Source organism: Bombus terrestris, chromosome 15 (genome assembly GCF_910591885.1).
Source record: "Bombus terrestris chromosome 15, iyBomTerr1.2, whole genome shotgun sequence".
NCBI classification, from domain to species: Eukaryota; Metazoa; Arthropoda; class Insecta; order Hymenoptera; family Apidae; genus Bombus; species Bombus terrestris.
Genome location: NC_063283.1, coordinates 1,772,898 through 1,795,685, shown reverse-complemented (window position 1 = coordinate 1,795,685; position 22,788 = coordinate 1,772,898). Strand labels below are relative to the sequence as shown.

Sequence of the window (22,788 nt, the reverse complement as noted above, 5' to 3'; positions counted from 1 at the left end):
TCATTAGATTTTTGCCACCACATATACATCTTATATTGATCCATTGACCTAAAAGTGAATATCTTTATTGTTAAAATAGAGGCTGCTAAGCAGTTTATGAAACAATTTATACAAGCAAGAGATCTAAGATAGAACACGTATATGATCTCCCTTTCCCTTCGGTTTATTAAGAAGAATTTACTATCTTTCGATCTTTTTGAATTGTTACGAGATTCTATTTTAGGCACGAGGTCTTCAAATGATTTTAACCGACATATTATTATCAAATAAGCGATACTATACGATTCAAGATGTTTTCATGTATGTACATTCGTAGATAAGGTCTTTAAACAAAGTTTCAATTATAAATTTCCCATTCTAATAATTCCTATTCTTGTGTTCAAAACACAAGGCATCCATCTCCACATAAAACATCATCTTTACCGTTGAACTAACAATAAAGTATAGTTCTACAGACTTTGTCGGACGTTTTAGTACGCACAGATTGCAGGTATTTCGTCAGAAGACGATGCAACGTTGAACGCAAGAAGCACGCTAGATATTTGAAACTTGTGGAACAACGTAACTTAATTTAACTTAAACACAGTTTTCTTCCAAAATGTGTCTCAAAAGTGTTTTAGACACCTATCGGAGATCGTTAGCAACAATTAATTACTTGAATTAATATTCGTATAACTCACGTCTGTTGATGAATTGGAAATTGCCAAAAAAGCCGGTCGCATTAGATGGAGGTCCCTGTGTGTGAAGCTCTAAAATAAGCGTAGATCTTGAACTGTATAGAACCTGCGGGATGTCATGTAGATCGCCGCAGAGCACACCAGTCCAGGGGGTGTATTCGGAAACACCGTTGGTCTCTAAATGTAGAAACACCTTTAGAAAGTCACCACCCACGCAGCTGGAACATAAATCAGTTGCAAGCTGTTAGCAATCTCTTTGTGCTTGTAAGAAGAACGTGACCTCAACGAAACTAATAAACATCGTTTTCTATGTATCTGTGTATGCACGCATAGACATGTTTCAAGAGTGACACGCAATTATGCACAGCTATACGAAAACTAAAGCTCATAAAAGCGAAATATATCATTTTTAGGGACGATTATTTTATACAAGGGGAAAAAGATTTGGCGCATGAAGAAATTTATAGCTCCGGTTAAAAGAATATCTCAACTTGCTAAGTAAAAATATGCTATCGCAATGTACTTCGCTGCTTTCATTTTCTAGTCATTTTATTGTATAATATGTATCCATTATTTCATTATCATCGCACGTATAATCGTACATACTAAATAAAGTAAAATTTCTTAGAATTTTCCGATAAATGCAATCAATAGGCATTTTAATATCAAACTGATATAACTAAAATTTACAAGAAATACATTCATCTTTAGAAATGCAAATATTTTTTATCTCCTATTCTGTTAATTCTGCTTCGTTTAAATTCTATTACTACAAATATGAAGGAACGAAATGCGCTTTCGCTGTTTCTCGCAGAAACAGCCATTTCCCTACCATCCAGTTTATTTTTTAAGGAAATATCTCGCAGTTGATCGGTGTAAATTTCTGCTTTGAAATTCATCGAATTTCACCCGGTAGCAGCGGCCCCGGCGATAAGATGCATCAGATATCGAATCTACAGTACTCGTAGAATAGCTAATTGACTAATTAGCCTCGGCAGTGAAACGGAACAGGTGTTCCCAAGTCCGGCTGTACACAGATTACTGGAGTTCACGTGCTTGGGGAGCATTTCCAATCCCGTGACTTAAAGCGAATACAATGGCAAAATTAGCACGGATTATAATAGAGCCAAGTAGCTTACAGCTAATATTCACAAAAACAATTTGCCAGTTCGTTAGCGGTTGTTAACACGCGAATTCTATATAGCTTTCAGTGGCCATAAAGAGTGCTGAAACTTATTCTGTCGATGAAACTTTGATCTCTTTAATCTTATTCTTAAGCGAAGGATATCACGTTATATAGTCAGTCACAAAAGTCTACATACAGCTTTTAAATATATATATATTGTTAAAATCTGACACTATTTATTCACTTTCACTATTATTAAGGGAAAGTAAATAAAATACATAAAATATAACATACAATGTTACAAATAGTATACACGTTATATCGACATGAAACCATAAAAATAGTAGGCGTAGTATTACGTTAATATGGTGTAGCACCGACCCATTTAAGGATCAATAATCTTCGTAACGTCAAAAAATTAAAGATTTTCTAATTTCTAATTCCATCCCAATATTTTTGTGCTTTAAACGATTAATAACGTTTTTAATGCCTTTTTGGAACATTAATAATAACTACGTTGATATATAAGTATGGATAAATAGCTTTGCGACAACGTACCAAAATTTCGTTTAGTTTCACAAAATTCGATAAGCATGTGCAAACCTTCGTGACCCGGCTATAACGTAGAATTGGTCATTAAAAGATTATTTAATCTTTACTGAACGGAAATCTGCGAATGAGCTAATTACGCGCCACAGGGACTTGATTCGAAATTTACTGAGGCTTTAATGATGCTGTTACGCAGCCTATTCATCACAAGCGTTTGGACGATTTCTAATTAATTAGCGGCAGACCTCTCGCAATATTCCATTTGTTGCAAGCATTCGCCGCAGCCGGTCATGATATCTCCCTGTTAGTTAAACGGAGACAATTACGCGGGAAACGACTGAGTATTAATGTAGAAAGTTCCAAGTTCCTTCCTTAAGGCACGATAGGTCGAATGGTCACACGTAAGTATGATTAATGGTAGACATAAAAAGGTTGTCTTAATTTGCGTTCATACCGAAGAAAGCCGAGTGGAGAAAACAGTAAGTAGACATTGTAACAGGAAATTTTCCTTTCTACGGAATACCACTGTGAAGCTTTAAAACTAACCTTTAGTTTTCAAGAAGAAATAACTTTTTGAATATATCGACATATTGCTCTAAATAGCAAATTAAGATAATATAATAATTTGTTCGATAATATCGTTGAACGAAAAGTTCGATAAGATAATCGAATAAATAGTGAAATAATCAAACAAGTAGCCAAGTTCAAGCGTACTTGACAAACTTTCAAACTCGTTTTTCTCAGAAACAAACCGATTTATTTTTTCACGTCCAATAATCTTGTTTGTATCACCAGTTATAGAGCATCCTATATATATGAGACAAATATTTTTGCATATTAAATTTTTGTATCGCTTTTTGCGTAGCTTCTCTGTAATGAATGTTTCATATCAATATTAACAACTGCTGAATTTATTTTCCTTCAGAGTCATTTCTTCGTCCATGCAACTCAGCAGAATTACCAACAATTCGCGATAAGAACTAGCGATTAAAATAATTTGATATGCAAGTATAACGTAATTCACGTTTGGCATGTGTTCAGGCACATGTTAAAATGCGCTTTAATTTTATTTCGACCATGGCATAATAAACTGCAGTCATGTGTAATTCATACCATGTGAGAAATAACGTATGCAATTCATGGAAGGATGCGTCTTGTTTCGTAAAATATTTATGTAAATTAATACATGACAAACAATAATGGTTTCTTAGTTCTTTCATCATACACAGAGTGTTCGCGTTATTATCGTCCAGCGTTTTTCTCGAAAATGGCAAATATAAAAGAAGAAGTTGTACGACTTGCGATCCTCGTATTGTTAAAAATTATATTAAGAAACTGAATCAAATAATGTGAAATTTTTCGCTTTAAGAATTTTCAAGTGATATTGGCGCTATATGGAGATACACGGGTGTCGGACTCGCGTGAAATTACATATCCCTCGAGACAACCATCTATTCTGAGATAAAATGGTGCAGCGTATCGAGACAGGAGACTAACGAAATTTAGCTTGTACTTTAATTCGTTTCGAACTTCGTTTAATAGTTTAATGATCAAATAATTCTGAAGAATTAAATATTGTAAGATAATGGCATATCTGTACTATATTATATGTATGACTCGACTCTTGGATATTTATATTTATTTATTTTATATATTTATTTTACTTATATTTATTTATACAAATTCGTATCTTTCTAAATATATGTAAAGAAATAGAACGTAATATCAAGGTAACGATAATGTTGCACAATACTATCAGTGGTTATAATGAAAAGAATATATGTATGCATTATAATTAAAATTATCACTCAAATTTCGGATAGTATCACGTTTACCACAGTCAATGTTAGAAAGTATTTCAATATGCAATAGGTTATCGATTATTTGCGTAATAAATGGCTCTCGTTCAACAAGGAATGTATAGTATGCCTTTATAAAGTGACATCATCAACACGAAGACTTTCCAATTGATGCCTTTATTACTGTACTTCAATATTATACGAAACACAAAGCTTTATAGTGAAATGCTTTTATTACGAATAATAAAATATAAAATTATTATTTTTTTTTTATTCCTGCATAACAACTCAATATCTTTCATGATTAACTTTCAATGAAATATTATTTCAGTTACGTTTCAAAGTCAATGATGTATGTATCAACTTTGAAGTTCATAAAGATGTTCAATAGGATTAACATGTTTGGTTTTAATTTGATAAATTGCGGTCGAAATTCACGGTTATGTGTGTAATGTTTGATTTAAATCAGCATGTTGCAAAATTTAGCATTTGAATGACTATTAACTTTGGTGTGGATATTATAATTTTATGTAAAATGGAAATTTTATGTGTTGGCATAATTTAAGCATAATTTCATGTTATTTTAATTTATAAAACTCTGTGTGATGTTGCATCGTTGTTATATTGATACGTGTTTACGCATGTTACATATGTAATTCTATTTTATTTGCGCAAGTGACATTCGATAAACAAGGATTTACGAGAATATTATAACACGATATAATTAATAATTAAATTCTGCAACTTCACTTTAAACGTATGCACAGTAATTCGTATTAAATTCTGAGGGATCATAAAAGTTTGAAAATAATACGATAAAAACTGATTGTTAATTCCTGTTATAGTTAAAGATATGATACTAAATTTCTAAATAATAAAGTCACTTTTAATGCACAAGAAAGTACATTTTCTGCTATGGAATCAAACTTTAACATCTACGAAAGATATTACATTAAAGTTCCTTGAAATTTCTTAATAAAGACATTGTGGGAAATGTTTTAATTCGATTCGAACTACTCAAGTTACTCTAAACGCGTTAAAAATAATTTCATTTACCAAATGAAAATGTTGAACTTGAACGAGGAAACTTGCTAAATTTCTATTATTCAATTATTTTCGTAGTTTTACGTAACTTCACGGCTACGTTTATACGTCCAATTTATATAGCATGCCACAAATCGCGAAAATCAGAGGGTAAAGCAAGAAACAAAGGGAAATAAAATGATAACAAAAAGAGACGTACTCAAAAGAACGGAGTCATCGAATATCCAAGCGTTGGAGAATTAAATTCTCGAGAAACATTTACTATGCTCAGTGACATTGCCGCGTTGTCAAAGAACGTGTTGTTCCGTGAAACCCAAAGAGCCGTCGCCGATCGTCAACCGTTATAACCACCCCCGCTGAATTTACACACAAAGCGATTCATAGTGAAAGATGAAAACAGCCCTTCTCTCCAACCAGAATTCGAATCTCGACATATCGCTTTGTTCTGCATAGCGTGCATCAGCTTTGTTCTCAATTTTTTCTGTAGGTCAGGAAACAGAAATTTCCTGCTACAATTTATTACATTGACACGCAGTGGCTCGCAAAAGCGTTTCAACACGTATAGATCATAGAAGGTTTTGCATGATATACGATATGAACAATTATCACGATGATGTTGGTGAAGTTTGAAACAAATATACATAGGTGTTGTAAGGTATTTATCGTAAAAATTCACTTTAAATAGGTAGTTATTCATTGTATTAATAAATTTCAATATTTCATGGAATTATATATTTTTATCATTAAATGTATGTTCTAAGTGTAAAGCAACTATTTATACTGCATACTAATTTTTTACTAATATATGTATGTACATATATACTTACACTAATATTTTTTAACTTGTATGTAAATTTTCAGATTAACTTTGAAAATACTGCCACTTCGATCGTGACAGTCGTGTTACGATATTAATGAAATTTCAAAGGATTTTCTATGATAAGTGTTCGATTACTTTCTACCTCCCTGTAAAATGAGTTTGTTATATCGCAATATTAATCCTGACACTTTCCAGAGACGATTTTACACGAATATTATAATATAAGAATAAAAAAGCATTAAAAAAAAAAAAAAAGAATTATTAATCGTCTCATTAAAAATAACGAAGGCACGAAAATATCTGAGAGAAATCCCACAGTATCCCACACGTAAATCCAACGTATAATTCTGAGGCAATTTTTTATAAAATAAAGTTTCTGTTAACTTGCAATATTGGACCGAAAAGACTTCACATCATTATTGGACAGCGACGTTGAATCAAATTCCTGGGAAGCACCTTCAGAATAAAGTTAATAACACTCGATAGCTTCCCCTATCGAATACAGATTTGTTTGCCGCGAGTTGCAGACGTATCTTTTGTTAATAGCATCAGCGGACGCTTTGTTCCCGTCCAAAGGGTAGCAAACAAGATTCGTTTCTCCTGCATTCGGTATGAAAATCGATAGGAAATTCCACGAAGTATCGGAACTGTCGTAGCCTGACGATAATCCCTTGTATACCGCATACAAACTCAGCGCATCGTCGAAACGAGTGAAAAATATCAGACAATGGATCCGGATAAAAGAACGATGGAAAAGTTTCCTATCGGATGATGAACGAAGCGATTTTTGAACCGTGATCCGATAAGAATCGTTCCGTTTCAACCGTTTCGAATGATGTATGGTCAGCGATAAGAAGAAAGGTTCTCGTTTGATCTTGCCATGTATCGTAATTGTTTCTTCCTTGCAGTTGTAGGAGATGACTTTTTTCTTGTACGAAGGTTCGTTCGTTCCTTGTCAACGCTTGAAATTGAGCAACGCGTAAAAACAGCATATATCTGATTACTCGTTTCAGATACCGTATTATTAATTTTACACGCTACGATGTTTACATTCTTACCGAACTGAATTTTTATATAATATCCATTAATTATATATGATATTTTATCTCCTTTTCTTTTTACATAGGCTTTAACGTCGCATCAACTGTGTGGTTATTAGCGATGACAATGTGAGCAGAGGCAGATTTACTATAATAGTTAAATTTTAAATAAATATCTTTGGACATATTTCTGAGAAAGCAAAAACGTAAACGCTGGAAACTTAATTTTTGTCACGGAGATCTTCGCTTAAAGACACACTGAGTCAGGTGTGACCAATTCTAAGTCTGTTTAATACAACTTGGTGTCGACGATCTAGGTTCCTGCTCCTTAACTACTGGAGGTAACTACGTTCTTGTTAAAAAGTTCTTCGTTGATTCCTAGTGCGTATGAGATTGTAGAGCTTTTCTATACGTTGTTTCAGCTGAAGTGGAGATGTTTCTTGAAAAACTTTGACTCTGGCTTTGACTCTAAGGGACTTTTTCAAGCTTCTCTTGTTAAAGATAAGGTAAATGCATTCTTTGCTGTCTCGTCCACCAGTTCGTTATCAGCGATGTCCAACACGTGGTGGGATTCGCGAAAGAGTAATTGTTTTACCTACCGAGTGATTTTCCAATCAAGTACGATGCCATCGGAACTGTATACATTTTTGATGGATGTGATAGCATCCTTGCTATCGGCGAGAACGATGTAGTTTTCGTTTGATCCATACCAAACAATTTTGAATGCCTGTTGGATCGCTATTATGTCTTCTGATTTATTGCTAATATCGTTAGGTAATCTAAATTTGTATATTTTATCTCCAAAGACGATAGTACGCCCCATCCCGTCTTGGAATATGAGACATCGGTATATCTTGTACGGACCCTGATAATTGAAAGGCTAATTTTAATGAATTCGATGCATTAATATTTCGTTGCGCGTGGGTTCTTTTCGAGAATTATTAAACATTTTTGAAAGAGGGGAGGTTGTAACTACGTAAAAACGTACGTATGTAATTTGTCGGAGGATTTTCGCGAGGGACCACTTCCTTGCTGGTTATATTCTTCTAATCCGAATCTCCAATTTTATAGAACCGTTTGCTGTATCATACAGCACCAATTGCCATGTTTTTTGCCTATTGGATAATCAGAATTACATAATTCACCGGTAAATCTAGTTCGTAAAAAAGAAGAGGAAAGCGAGGAAAGTATAGTACGTTGCAGTGCGCAGAAAAGGGGAACTGATTAACGTGCCACAATTCAAAAAGTTCTCCCTAAGAGCCCCGTAGGATCGTTGGCACGAAATCACGGCATAGCGTGCAAAACTTCGCGAAGAGTCCTACTCTGATTGGCTTTACGCCAGGCTTATACCCCTCGGGGATCTCCGAGCGTAAAGAATATTTTTGGAATATTACATCAGAAATTTATACGCATAGCGTACAGAGTATAGCGCATTACGTATACGCACAACGTATGGCGTATAGAGTTGGCCTTTTTCACCTTTCCGCCGATCAAAAGTCGTTTAACGGCGTTGGTCGAATCTTTTTCCATTGTGTGATCTCCGTAATACACAAACTTACGAAAGTATTCGAACACTTCCATAGGCACATTTTACGAGCATATTACGTTTGTTATACGGAAGATTTTGAAATTTTATCTGTTACGAGTAGACTGCGGATTTTTACGTAAATTCATATTTTTGTAAACATCCAGCTTTTTGTAAATTCAGATTTTTCATTTATATATTAAGCGTACAAGTAACGAAACGATATACCGTGATTGAAATCAATTCTGTAATATTAGATCGTCCCAAAAGTTTCTTTCGTTCTGTAAGGAAATGATAGATGAACGATATCTTTTGTTTTATGTTATTTTATTGAATTATGTATTTTGTAATGATAGAACAAAATACATTACACGTAATTCAATAAAATAATATAAGACAGAAAATGTTATGCATCTATTATTTCTTTGTGAAACGAAAGAAGATTTTTGGACAACCTAACATATCAAATATTCTAATTAACATGAAGTATTCTAGACGTATAATAAATTGTCACTGCAATTTATATATTCAAATTTTTAAAGAGCCAAGAAAGTCAGCATTTCGTTGTAACAATCCTTTGATGAAATGTGGCGTGTTTGCAGTACTAATTATATAGTAATCATGGACTTCACGAGCTATTAGTGTCTCTCCAGTCCTTTGATTCGTACGATTAATATTCTGACGTCTCTGTATTAGTCTTTGCGCAAATAACGTTGATGCCTTCCAGTGAAATATCACGAATTAATTTACAACAAACCCACCGTTAACAATATTGGACAGTCAACCATATTATATTTTCTATTCCACATCGTTAGTCTCATCTTTGTAAACACATTACGTTATTTTATAAATTTTATTTTGAATAAAAATGTACAGTGTGCCGTGTAAATAAATTAACGCGACTAAGATTTCTATCAGAGCTTCGTGTATAAAAAAATTATTTTTATCACGTGAAAGTAATTTTTGACTCAAATTTCATTATTTCTAGACAAATCGGATAAAATTTATATGCTTATTTAGATTTTCAGGCATAACTTAATACCGAGGATTGGAGCGACGAAAACATATTTCGTATTTTCGAGAAAAACATTTTACACGGGTACAGCAGAAATACAATAACGTTAATTTTCTGAATATCGGAGGATATTAATGCAACATTTATTTATTAAAATTTAACATTCATTCGATAATAATATTAATTTCTTTAAATCCATTAATATATCCAAACTAAATTGAATAATAACGAAATTGAGCTTTTGATCGGTAATAAAATAAACGTAACGAATGTGAACAAGCAGAAGAATTGTTATTTAATTTTAAAATAATCGAATCAAGCCAATTTCTCGTTTGGAAATACATTTGAACTGATTTTATATAAAAGAAAAATGTCGGAAAACAATTTTCTACAGACTCGATCGTGACGTAAGGACTGGTTCGTAACCGAAAAATTGCAGACTTTAAATAGACTTAAAGAAAAAAAGTAGATAAGACAGACAGCAGGGAAGGAAAATTGGGAAAAGCCCGGAAACTGCTCATACTGGTGCGAGCATGAACGTTACACGTGCATTTCTGAGGTAGCTGCAAGGGCCAAGGGAGAAACCTTGAAAATAGTGAAACAGCAGAATGAAGACTGAAAATTCCTAGAGAAGTTCGCAGAGAGAAAGTTAAAGAAAATCAGGGATCGGGGAAATCCGAAAAAAGGACTAAAGAAAGTAACCAGACTCGCGTGATATCGTGAGAAACGTAGAGAAAAATGGAAAAGAAAGTTTACCGAAAGATATAGAAATATAAGGAACAAAAACTTGGCAATGGTACCAGAACTGTTACAATTCTAACTTAATGATCAGAAAATTACGCAGCCTATAAAGAAAAATAGGAGAGTAATTCAGTGGAAAATTCGTTAGAAAAGAATGCAACTATAACGTTGTTCTCGAGTCAAAATTATATTTCTAACTCTTCTTAAATATGTTTCTTTCGCATTATCATCGCGCGTGTGCTCTTACGATAAACTATCTAACACAAATAATCAAACTATCGATTCCCTTTAATGAACAAGAAATGTAATTTTCTTTGTAACAACATTTCTATATAATATGATTTTATTTTCACAAAATTGTATGTCATTTCCACGTTCCAGCTCGGTTCGTAATTTCTGCAATGTTCATGCTACTTGGAAAGGAACAAAGGCTGTTTGCCGATAACACCGGGAATCTCGAGAAATATCAAGAGGGCGGTGCTTCGAGAAGTAAGTAAAAATCGGCTGAAGCTTGAAAATATCTATTTCTGACTGAATCGGGAAGAAAGCTAGCTATGTTGAAAGAAAGTAACAAGAAATGCCCGGAATTGACTAATTACGAAGGTTTCATCTTTCAATAAGATGATGCTGAGTTTTATAAATTTACGAGAAGTATGCAAAGAAAGATTGAATCTTAACGGCAATGTTCAATTCCATTAACCAAATGTAACATACACGATTGTAATTCCGATCTCAATGAAAAAATTTACCATTTGTACAGTGATACACTTAAAATATACGCAAATATAACAACAAGATGATCAGGATTTTATGTTATAACACCAACCAACCAATACGAAATAAATCCTGTGTACGAGAACTATCGAAAGAATAACATAAAATACCTTCCACTTCGCAAATTGTAACATATGATGCAATTCATCTACGTATCGTTAGCCTTCAATTTTGATTTCACTGTATGTATTATACGATAGATGAATTTGCCTGAGTAACTAGACAGAGACAGGCAAAAGGCACTTCGACTTTTATTGTCTCTCATCGTATCGAAGATTCGTCGAAATGAAAGAACGTCGTACACTTCAGTCACTTTCATACCAACGTGTTTCCATTACATCGTTCTCGAAGGAACGTGGAAGAAGCGCGAATGTCGATGATGCACGGCTCGATGGAAGCAAATGAAAACGAGGAAGACGCAAGATTTACTATGGTTTCGTTGTTCATCTCCGCGTTCGTTCTCGAAGCAGAAAATAGTGGCGCACTAAAAACTAGCGCGAACCGAATAGCTCGTATCAGGGACGTGCTCGTAAAAGATGTCTGCCAGTGCTACTTTAGCGACGTAATACGTGTTTTCCATTAAAAGGCTGCGAGTATGTGTGCGAGACGGGCAAGTTCACCCGCTCGATTTAGTTCTATGTCGGTTTATACGCTGCCGCGTCGCCTCTTTAAAAAGTGATGCGCTGTGTAAAGCGAAATTTAACCGATTACGGCAATTATATGTTCCACGCACTCTGCTCTGCCATCGTTTAGTCATTTTTAATCCGATTACCGAACGAGGTGAAGGGCCCTGAAATCGTATCAGTCGCCACGAGACCAATCGTCTCGAGAACCGATACGCAACCAGAAGTTTCATAACCGTGCCCGAGAAAGTAAAGGAACCGAGCAGAAGGAATCGGAAGCTCGGACGACTTAAGATATTAATTTCTTCAATTGAAGACGTCATTTCCGTGACGACGAGTTCTCTTAATCATGTCTCTTTCTTGAAAAGAAATGTTGCTTCGGCAGCAGAGTAATAAGAGATGGGATTATTATCGGAATACGAGAAGGAAAGCTGAAGGGTGTATTATAGTGAGTTATCGTTCTGTAAACGTTTGCACTTCTACCTTTTAATTATTTACGTGTAATGCAGTTTCTCGTAATTCCTTTTGCTTTGCTTCATTCGCATTGCTAGAAAATTTCATTTATGGCTGTGTATGTGTGTGTGTATGTGTATTTCTCTATAAATTATATCCAGTATATTACTGTTTGCAGGTAAGGAACGATATAACAATAGCGAATAAAATAAATTTTCAACGTCATAAACTTTCTTTCTTTTATAATGCTACATAAAATTGCAATATGAACGTTTTCTCTGCATAATTACGGCTGTGATATGCAGTGGTTTGCACCTTCAAGTACGTCATCAGTGAAAGTTTGCAATCAAAGTTTAAAAACACGGTCGAGCACGAATGTTACAACCGACTCTGGCTGCTGTTTTTACCTCTTAACTACACACCATTCGTTTCTGGAACGAGTCCGTATGTTTATTGCATTATCCAAATTTAGCGTAACATTTCAGAAGCACCAGCAACTGGATGTTATTAAATCTAGGAATTTTAATAAACAACTATGTGTATATCGGACAAAATAACGAAATAGTTACATTAGATCAATTTATATAATATAGCGATTTAATAAATAAAATTAGCAATTAATTGTGCGTGGAATTTGTAGAAACAAGGGAAACAAAGGAAGGCAAATAAAATAGAATTGTCTTGTTTAATCGAACATTTTAGAATTGATAAGAAAAAAATAAGGATTAAATTAGTAAACCGTTTTCCGCTGATGTAAACTAGTAATGTTATTAATTTAATGATTATATTATGTCATGGTATTAACGCGATTTATAGATACAGGATCGCCATTAGTTTCCGCTTGTCAAATAGTATTGCTACAAATTACATATCGAATTGCGTCATCCCGTTAACCCATTTTGTATCCGCATTTCGAAAATATATTGTTCGAAAATTGCGTATGGAAAATCGCTGTGACATACTATGTGCATTTTCGAAGGAATATTAGATAACGTTAAAAACGATACGAATTTTTTTAAAAAAGCGGAAGCATAAAATAGTGTTAGCTTGACACGTAAAGTTAAATTTGATATTCAATTAACTATTTCAATTCGTTTGCCTGAGAAATAAAACGTTCGATAATAGAATAACGTGTATTTCATCCAGGATCTATAAAATTTCAACATACGAATTCAACTTTTCTTATTTATTCATTGCAAGAAAACTTTCTGAAATTTCGAATTCTATCATTTTCACGTCTTTACGTTAACTGAATTTTGTTGAAAATGGAAGAGCTTCGTTCATTTGACATCATCATCATCAACATTTTGATAATTGTTTCTGTCGCAATAAAATATGCCAGGCTTAACTTTTTTTTGGAATCGCCAATAACAACAACAACTAAATTAATCCTCGTAACTATGTTAATTTATATTTAGGTATGTCTAAAATTATAAACAGAAATTTCATTTATTTTACGTCTGTGTAAACTATAACAATAGATTATTATAAACGCATCTAGTCTTTAGATATAATCGTTATAATCTTTCTAATAAAATATTTCATTAAAAAGTAAACAAAATTGTAGGATCGATCGTGCGGCATATAGTGAATATTTTATTTACAGGGTAAAATTCGTTTTCTACGGTGTTGGCTGCGAATTACCGACTTCCTTCTCGTAGTCAGGAAGCACTGACATCCTTTGTTTCACCGTCACGCATCCTTCCCTCACTTTTGTTCCCAGGTTGCCATCGAGCTCGTAAAGGCGCGCCATAACCGTTTCGAAACAAATCCGATATTGAACACGATCGATCGTCCAGAAAATTTTTAAACAACGTTCCTCGTTAATTCTAATTCGGCGTAATTACTCGAACGTTTATGGAGATATTAAACAACACGATTGCACTATTATTACGATACTATTTTCGATGACATGGAAATTGAATGATATAAATTATAAAAATATATTCTAGTATATTACTGGCATGTAAATCGTAAGAAAAATTCGGCTACGAAAAAATTAAATTCGTCCTGTCTTTTTAACGTGTACAAAGGAAGAATGCCTTAATTTCACTGATGCAACGAGAATACGTAGTCGGATTAATCAACTTGATTGTTAGAGTGTACATGACGTTCATTGCGTATTTTTTACTCGAATGACGGTGCATCAAATCGTGCAGTTTCGCGATACATCCTGATCACAGGCTCGTAAAACTTGCTAAATCATAAAACTTGTTAAATCCACTAAAAGGATCATTTGTGGCGAGCAAGGGAAAAGTGTCGCTTTCGAGGGCGATTGCAGATCTTTGTTTCGACAACGTTTTTACGAGCTCGTAAAAAGCTTTGAAATTATAGATCATCTCATTCGGACAACGATAAATTCGATACGAAAGGTAAGATTTGTTCTTCGCTGTTTTTTCGGCCGTGAATGGATTCTCTTTATTTTATTCGGGTTTGTGACGACAGTGGAGCAAAGATTAAAACACTTTGTTTCAAAATATTAACGACATATTTCCTGTAGGCGTAAAACATTGCGAAAGTCAAAAGAGTTTTACATAACTAGCTATATCGATCCAAAGGATTATAAATAATTTACTGAACTCACAGATTTTATTTATAGAATGCAGTGGCTGTTGTTGGTTATGCTCCCCTTGGAACCACGCAACTTTCCTTCAATCCATGTTTCTCTTCAAACAATAACGTTCATTTATCATGATTTGTTCATATATTCACAAGTTCAGATGATAACTGTAACCTGGATGTGCTTTCTGAGGCATTTCCGATTTAATAGCTCTTCTTGTTTTCAAAAAAATGTTTAGGATTATAGGAACCACGAAAGAACACGCACAATTTTTTATTTCAACTATATGGTAAAATCTAAGAATCTAAGAATGTAAGAATGGAATACAAAAATCCAACGATCGGACCAGGATTTACCTGAAACTTTCACCAAATAAGAGAAACGTACGATCAACGCCAACAGTTAGCGCGTGACATCAACCAAGTCACATTAGGCAAATTTTTCTCAATTTTGCCCACAATGAAACAAATGATGCACAGTATGAACGATATTCGTAAATCGGAAAATAAAAACGTGGCATTGTTTCATCGGATCGGCAGATGGACAACGGGCGATCCATGGTGGCTTAACCGAAACGAGGCCCACGCTTTTCAGCGACGGCATCGCAATTGTATCCGCCGCGATGCGACAATAGAGATTTAGGAATGCGAGCTCAGCTAAACAATGGAGCTTTATGAGAACCTAAATCCGCCACAATGGACGCCGATAGTTCTCGCGGCGTGCGTGTGACGATCGATATTTTAAGGTGGCGCGGCGCCGACCTTGCGCCGCAAACTGTCTTTCGATTTTATAGTTTCGAAGCTAAAGACGGTCGGTCGCTTTATAGCAATAAATTCGTGACTCGGTCAAAGGGTTGTAAAAATGACGAAGTATCTGCTTGATCAGTGTGATCAATGAGTTCTTGTACAGTTAGAGTATCTATGTCAGCCGTAAAAGTTGTTTCAGTAAGTAAAGGAGGTGGGACATTAAGAAATAAAAAGATAAATATATAAATATTGTACAGTTAAGTATTGTATTATTATTTTCAAGTATCGATAATAATATATCACTGATTAGAAGATTGTTTAAGGCATAACAGACAGTTTTAATCGTTGACATGTGTGTTCAATTTATAAAATAAATAATCTCATACTTTTTCCTTTAATATAATTAGTATACTATCTAAAAATTAAAACTGTTACAGGTTAATGTTTTTCAACTTAACAAGGTAAAAAGAATATTAATTCTAGATGTTCATTACTATAATAGAGTTTTTCACAACAAAAACCGAGTACCATCTGCCAACAGGCTTTGCTTAGGAATTTCATTATAATCTTAATACGCGTTTAACTATATTTTATTTTCCAAGAAATTCATTGTATACTTTTACATACTACTCGTGCATACTACATATCTTTTACTGTTAAATTAAAAATAAAAATAACAAATAAGTTAAATTAAGAAGTAACGTTATTAAAAGCGTAGATTAAGAGAAAAGTTAAGATTTCTTATCTTTGTAATTACTGATAACGTGCAGATGTTATCGATAGAATTGGTGTTCCATCGTAATTAAACTATTAATTAAAACACTTTACTCAATTCTCATGATATCTGATATATTTATCGCAATGTATTATTATCTAAAGTAGAATTAGAGACTTGAAGTTCTCTAAGAAGTTCATTTTATCGCGTAATATTACCTTTAGTATCGAATAATTATGTAAAATATATGCTACAGGTCACGAGAAATTTTGCGATATTGTTGAGATAAAGAATCTTTGAGAACGTAGACATATTAAACAAGTACAATGTATCCAGAGTCGCTGAAATATTATTATATTTCATTAACTTATTACGGGAAGAATTGTATTCATGTACAATTAGGCTACCTATTTCGTTAACTTATTACAAAAAGAATTTTATTCGCATACAATTTAGTAACCTGTCAAAGTTCGGCTGGCAACTTTTGGCAGTTACTATACATTCCTGTGCGACAGGAGTTTGAGCGCCCAATAGAACCATAAAGTGAGGTGTAATTTCCGTTATAATTCATAATTGGTATAATAACTCAGGGGGTAGTTCATCAGAAGTTTTCGTTGTCAGTTCATCGATACGTTAAACACTTCAGAAGTAATCAAAGCTTCAGTATTATTAATTTGAATCAGCTGAGCTTAGAACCAATCAACCTCGCCGTAGTTTATCGACATTTCAGACAATCAGCCTTTCATTAAGTTTGTAAGCAATTAACAATCTACAATTTAGCAATGACTATTATAATCTCCTGCTTATTTAAATATTTGTTTATGTAATAAGTATACCTAGTATGTTTCAAATAATAATTATGTTATAAGTACTAAGTTATTATTATAAAGTTAAATTAGTAAAAAAGTTAAAGTTATTATTACAAGTACTAAGTAATTATGTTATGTTCAAATTGTTTATACAAGAATATTTGATAAGAAAACAACTTGTCGAAAACCGGATAAATAGATAATTTTCCTTTTATAATTTTCAAATCTCCGTACTTTCTAATTTGAAAATGCAATTTATTCATACAATGCACGTTTATTTCAATTTGTTTGTTTTCTCCTATATGAGATTTTCGCAGCCAGTGGTCTGCTATGTTAGAAACGAAACATGACGTTGAAAAATATAAAACGAAGTGGAAATAAAACACACTGTGACTCGTGTTGGTAACGAGTAATCAAACATCTTAAAGAACGAAGTGTTTCAAAGAGTTTAATCGCGAACATTAATTACTTATTGTCGAGTCGTAAAAATCAGGAATAACGTTTAAATATCTATTAAAAACTCAATACACTCGTAGTAGGATCCTTGGTAAACACTTTGCAAAAGTGAGCAAAGGAACATGGGAAAGCTTTTAAGAAATCGGAAAGGAGCTAAGTGCAACTACAGCAAAAAGATTTTGGTAAAAAAACGTGGCAAAAGTGAAATAGAAAAATTTTGCGATAACAACTAGCGTCATTGCAAATCTTTTTTGTTTTATCGTTCATTCGTTTTATCATTACGATATTTAAAAGGAATGCAATTTTCGTACATTGTCACTAACAAATATGTAAATACTTTAGTCAATTTGTGTTACTAAAACATACATCTTTTTCATAGCAAACTACCGAGCAGAAGTAATATTTATCAGGTTACGAACTTATTAATATAAAGTCGAAAATTAATAGGGAAAAATATTCAACGTGACGTATTACAGCGAGAAACCAAATACTACAGGAAAAATAACTGATTGTATTGATAAAATTAATACACACCTAATTATCGGAAGTGCATCACAGATCATCAGCATTATTCAATCTGGGTATCATTACCGATTATTGAATCGATTCAGTGATTACAAAAGTATTCAATTACTCAGCAAATGGATTTGGTCGAATATTTTTTATGTCGGAAAAAAACCAGAGTATATTTTTCACTGAATTTGAAATCCGCACGACATACAGTTCAAATGGAATAAAAATTTATCGCTTCCATCGAAGATATAATTTATAGGGGTAATATAAGAACGCAATGAAGCAAACGGTTACCTTATGTATTTTGGGGTTCTAAATTTTCATGAAAACATAAAATAGTATGCATAGGGAACTATCTCGTATGTACGTCGGTATATTAGGATAGGAAATTAAATAAGCCCAATCAAAATTACCTATCGGATGCCGAGTGAAAGCGGGACCATTCAATGCTATGCGCCGAACATGTGGACAAGGAATTAAAAATGAGAGAATATTCCAAATATTCCAAACAGCACGATAGACGCTCTTTTTCATCAACTACAAATTGAAAATTGGACAATTCTAGGATACCTGTTTTTCATCGTATACGCACATGTCATAAGAGAAAATAATTCTTTAAAACAAGATTCAAGGAATCGACGTTATTAAGATACAAATTTTAATTATTCTGGAGTTATTAAGCATTCACATATAAATTAACAAGTCTGAAATCTCTATAAATTCGTAAGCTGAACATTATAAATTACGACGTATTTTCATTACTTTTTTCACAAGGAGACGACATCCACAATGTGCAAAGTACAAAGTATGAAAATTTTTGTTGCCTGGTTCGTACAACAGACGACGCGCACGTTTAACATACACCGTTAACTAACTCAAATGTAATTCTGTTATAATAACCTAAGTAATTATTTTCAACACGCAACTTCTCGCCGCGCCCCGACTTTGCACTTAGTCACGCGAAGCTAGCGTAATAAAAAATGCCATACCCTTGCGCGAGTACTTACCATACGGCAAAGGCATATAAATATTTTATAGTTCGAGTAACTATCGCGCAGTTGTTTTTTTAAAACCGAAAATCCTACGTGGTTTCCATTCGATTCTATTCGATAACGCTTCGATTGGATAATGTGCGATCGCGGGAATCTCCACCGCAAATATTCGTCTATGATGAAACTTTCTACACTAATCACTAGAACCGACGCGCACTAGCAAATATAGATAACGAAGTTGCCGTGCGCATAATCGTAAAGCTCGCTTTGCTCTATCGTACCCTACGTGCATAAGTTGCGTACATTCTCTTCCGTTGCTTGTGTATAATTGTGTTACACGCGTGTATATGCTTTCGCGCACGGATCTCTAGTGAGCACGAGAATCTCGTGAATCGCTGCTGTAACTCGAGAGCCCGCGAAATTCCGCATTTGAATGGTACACGGACATTATCGATGAATCTCGAGCCATCCATCGCTATTAAGCCGAACGCCGTTTGTATACACGTTGGAAGATTTCACTGGTTTGCGCGACACGTCCCAACAACATGTGACGACAAACGTGATTTCATTCTCCTTTCTGAATTTTACGTTTCTGAAGTAAAAATTAATATCGATTCCCAGGGGAAACGTCAACATTACAGTCGCGAAGAACGTCTGTTTTCGCGTGTTTTATGATAGATAATGTACGAGATATCAGTGTGATTATAGATTTCTTAAACATAATAGTTGATTTTATTCTGTCTGCCGAATTGTTCACGTTGCTGGAGTAGAAAGTAAAATATTTATTTCTAAAAGAAGTATCGGTATTATAGTCATGAAAAACATGTGCTTTCGTGCGTTTTACCGTAGCTTATTTATTACGTATCAAAATAACTGTAAAATCAGGCACAAACCCGAAGGGAAACAACAAGACAGAATTAGAGCAGAGAGACGAAACGCTGTTCTTTGAGTGGTACTTTTCAGGACCGTTGATTAGGGCTACTTAGGCTGTTTAAGCAAGGACTCCTGTAATTTGACTCGAATAAGCTCAAGGTTATACTTTTAAAGATGACATTTGCTTGTACGTTTCCGACGAATTACGTGAATTTAACAAGCTTCTAAATCTGCAGTCGTTACACGTGTTTAATACGCGCAGCATTTTACACAAAAGCTAGTACTTGTAAAAACTAGTAACAGTATAGTTTCTTATACTAATGTGACCAATAAAAACCAAACACGAACCAAAAATAGAAGTTCTCCGTTATTTGCAGAGCGTGAACTAGCGAAGTCGAAGGAAAAAGATTCAAACTTTTCTGATTATCGAAGTTTCCACATTAATTAACGAAGCTGTAAGTAATACAGACTCATCCGTTGCCATGACTACGAATAATGAAGATAATTTTGGTAGTTTCGAGTTAATTGATGCAAAAAATAGAGTTTACGTCACACAAGTACGCAACAGAATTAATTAAATTTTTAATAAACTTATCTATCATGCGTGTAATCCATTATTTAGAATCTCTCCCGTCTCTTACATATCGTAATCTCTTAAGTATTTCCAAACTCGTCCGTAAACAATCTTTCAGATGTTCGCGTTTCGTGTAATCAATTACCGAATTTCTTGATTTCAATACGCCACCATCCTAACGAGTATCAATCTGTCGAAACGATTACCGCGGCATACCACGAAAAAGCAATCCCAAGAGACCGACGAGCAAAGAACACGAAACTGAGCCGAAAGAATAATTCCGAGTTCCTCGGAGAATCTTTCAGAATCAATTGACGAAAATATTCAGGTAATTTCGTGCTCGATCTTGTTACGTCCACGGGGAACGAGACGATCCGTAGTCCGGCGGTCTTTCAAGCTTCTACTCTCTTGCAGGCCAGTTCCTCCGCTGGGAATATGATCTAACAATGGAGAGTGGCCATCTCGACCAATAATTCAGCGAGCGTCGTAGACAGTGCACGAGAAACGCGAGTGGTGTTTCTCATCGTCGTTGTCGTCTCTCTGGCACCGTGGAGAATTTGCTCCGCGAACATTTTCCTATCTGGTTTCTAGGCAAAAAGGGAACACAATGAGGCATGGAGGTACCACGTCCGTGTAAAGGACTCCGTTACAATGGCACCGGATAATGAGCAACCGAGGACACAGGTCGCTGCTTGAAGCAGAGCGGCCTGATTTTTGACGTGCGGGTGAAAGATAAAAAGGTTTCGCAGGATCGTCCTGGTAAGGTCATGCATGTATGGATGCGATACGTAGCGAGCTTCGACGTTCCTTTTGTGTCGTGGTGCGTTCGGACCAAGCGAGCTCCTTAAATTTTTAACAGGTTCGTTTAGAACGTTCGCTCTCTGCTCGCTTTAGTAAAATTTAGTAAAATGAAAACGTGATGAAACATTTGGAGACTGCAATGCATACACTCATAAAAATTTATATACACATCCGATTACATTAACGTATATTGTGACGTTCTCACGCCATAATGCCATAATACTTTACTGCCATTCTGTACGTAGGATGACCCAGTTTTTCTCCGCGACACTTTAGCTGTGCATTCTATAAGATAAAATAAGAAAGAGACGTTATGTAAACATAAGCTCTTGAGTGCTTTATTAAAAAGTTATAACAAATATACATGCGACAACCGACTGCTTTCCTCTTTGATACTAGGGGTAGATTGTCACTTCGCATTATAATTTCATTTCAAAATGTTGTCAGTTATTACGAATGGCTCCTACGGAAAATGGAATCTATTACATCGCTAGTTTCTTGTTCATTTGCAGAAAATACGTTACGAATCTTTTGCATTAATTCCTGATTCCTAGTAGTTCGCGTTTGATAAACTTTCTCTTTCACAGTTTTCCACAAGTAAAAATCTATTGGCGTGATATCTGATAATCTTGGCGATCGATCTTCTTTTGGATATCAATCGGTTAACCACTGCCATAGTAGTTGACCAAATCAATGGCCTCGGAAAGTAAACAGTAGAGTATGTGTAAACATATCAAATAGATATCGGCATTATGTTCTTACCAGTAATGATCGTAGGATTGTACCACTCCGTCATCATTTCGTATTTGTCTTATAAAAGGACACTCAAGATTCTACGTCTGTATAATATTTTTTTCTTCATCTTATTTATGGAATATGCTGGCCAAGTTCTGTGAAAATAACTGGGACCCCAGATCAACATAAAGCCTTCGATCCTTAATAGACGCCGCAGTTCAGTTCAATCAAAATCACTTACAGTACGTTACTTTTCAATTATCCGTACAAATTCCTTCGTCACAACGGAATTTCGATAGCTTCCTTTCATCGTCTATACAATTTCCCCGTCACACGTATTGAGTTTGTCAGAATGCCAATTCGACTGAATACTACGCATCTATGGTAACCATAGTCTAACGCAGAACGTGCATCGCTCACCGAAATCAGGCATCCACTTAATTCGATCATCGCTTTTTCCTTAAATCCTAAGCCAGCTTGGATAATGAATTCCGGAGGCGAGTGTCGAGCCTCGGCGAGAGCAAGAACTGAATATCCGGATGATCCGTGATGAACCTCTCGAGAGACGACAAGTATTATGGATAGCGATTAGGATTCTGTCACTTCTATAGATTGTTGCAATAATTCTGCTGCAGCCATTCTTTCAAACAGACGGAGCCCTATTTGAATTTATCCGTAGAGAGGACTGCATTGAAATCCTGTGAAATTATACGACTAATAATCAGTGGTAAATGTGTCAACACGTGTGATTGACGCACATAGGAGAATTTGGCCTTTTAGCAAGATTGTTTTAATACGTAGATTGATTTTGTCGGGTATAATAGGATG

General features: G+C 34.6%; 1 protein-coding gene across 2 annotated transcripts in view; it reads right to left on the bottom strand.

Moving 5' to 3' along the window:
• LOC100651020 (suppressor of lurcher protein 1) overlaps positions 1–22,788 on the bottom strand; it is a 514,096-nt gene that overhangs the window by 352,655 nt on the left and 138,653 nt on the right. For both annotated transcript variants that reach the window (XM_012316672.3, XM_012316673.3), the window contains exon 4: positions 681–895. In XM_012316672.3, coding sequence (XP_012172062.1) covers positions 681–895 — 215 coding nt within the window. The remainder of the gene's footprint in view (positions 1–680; positions 896–22,788) is intronic.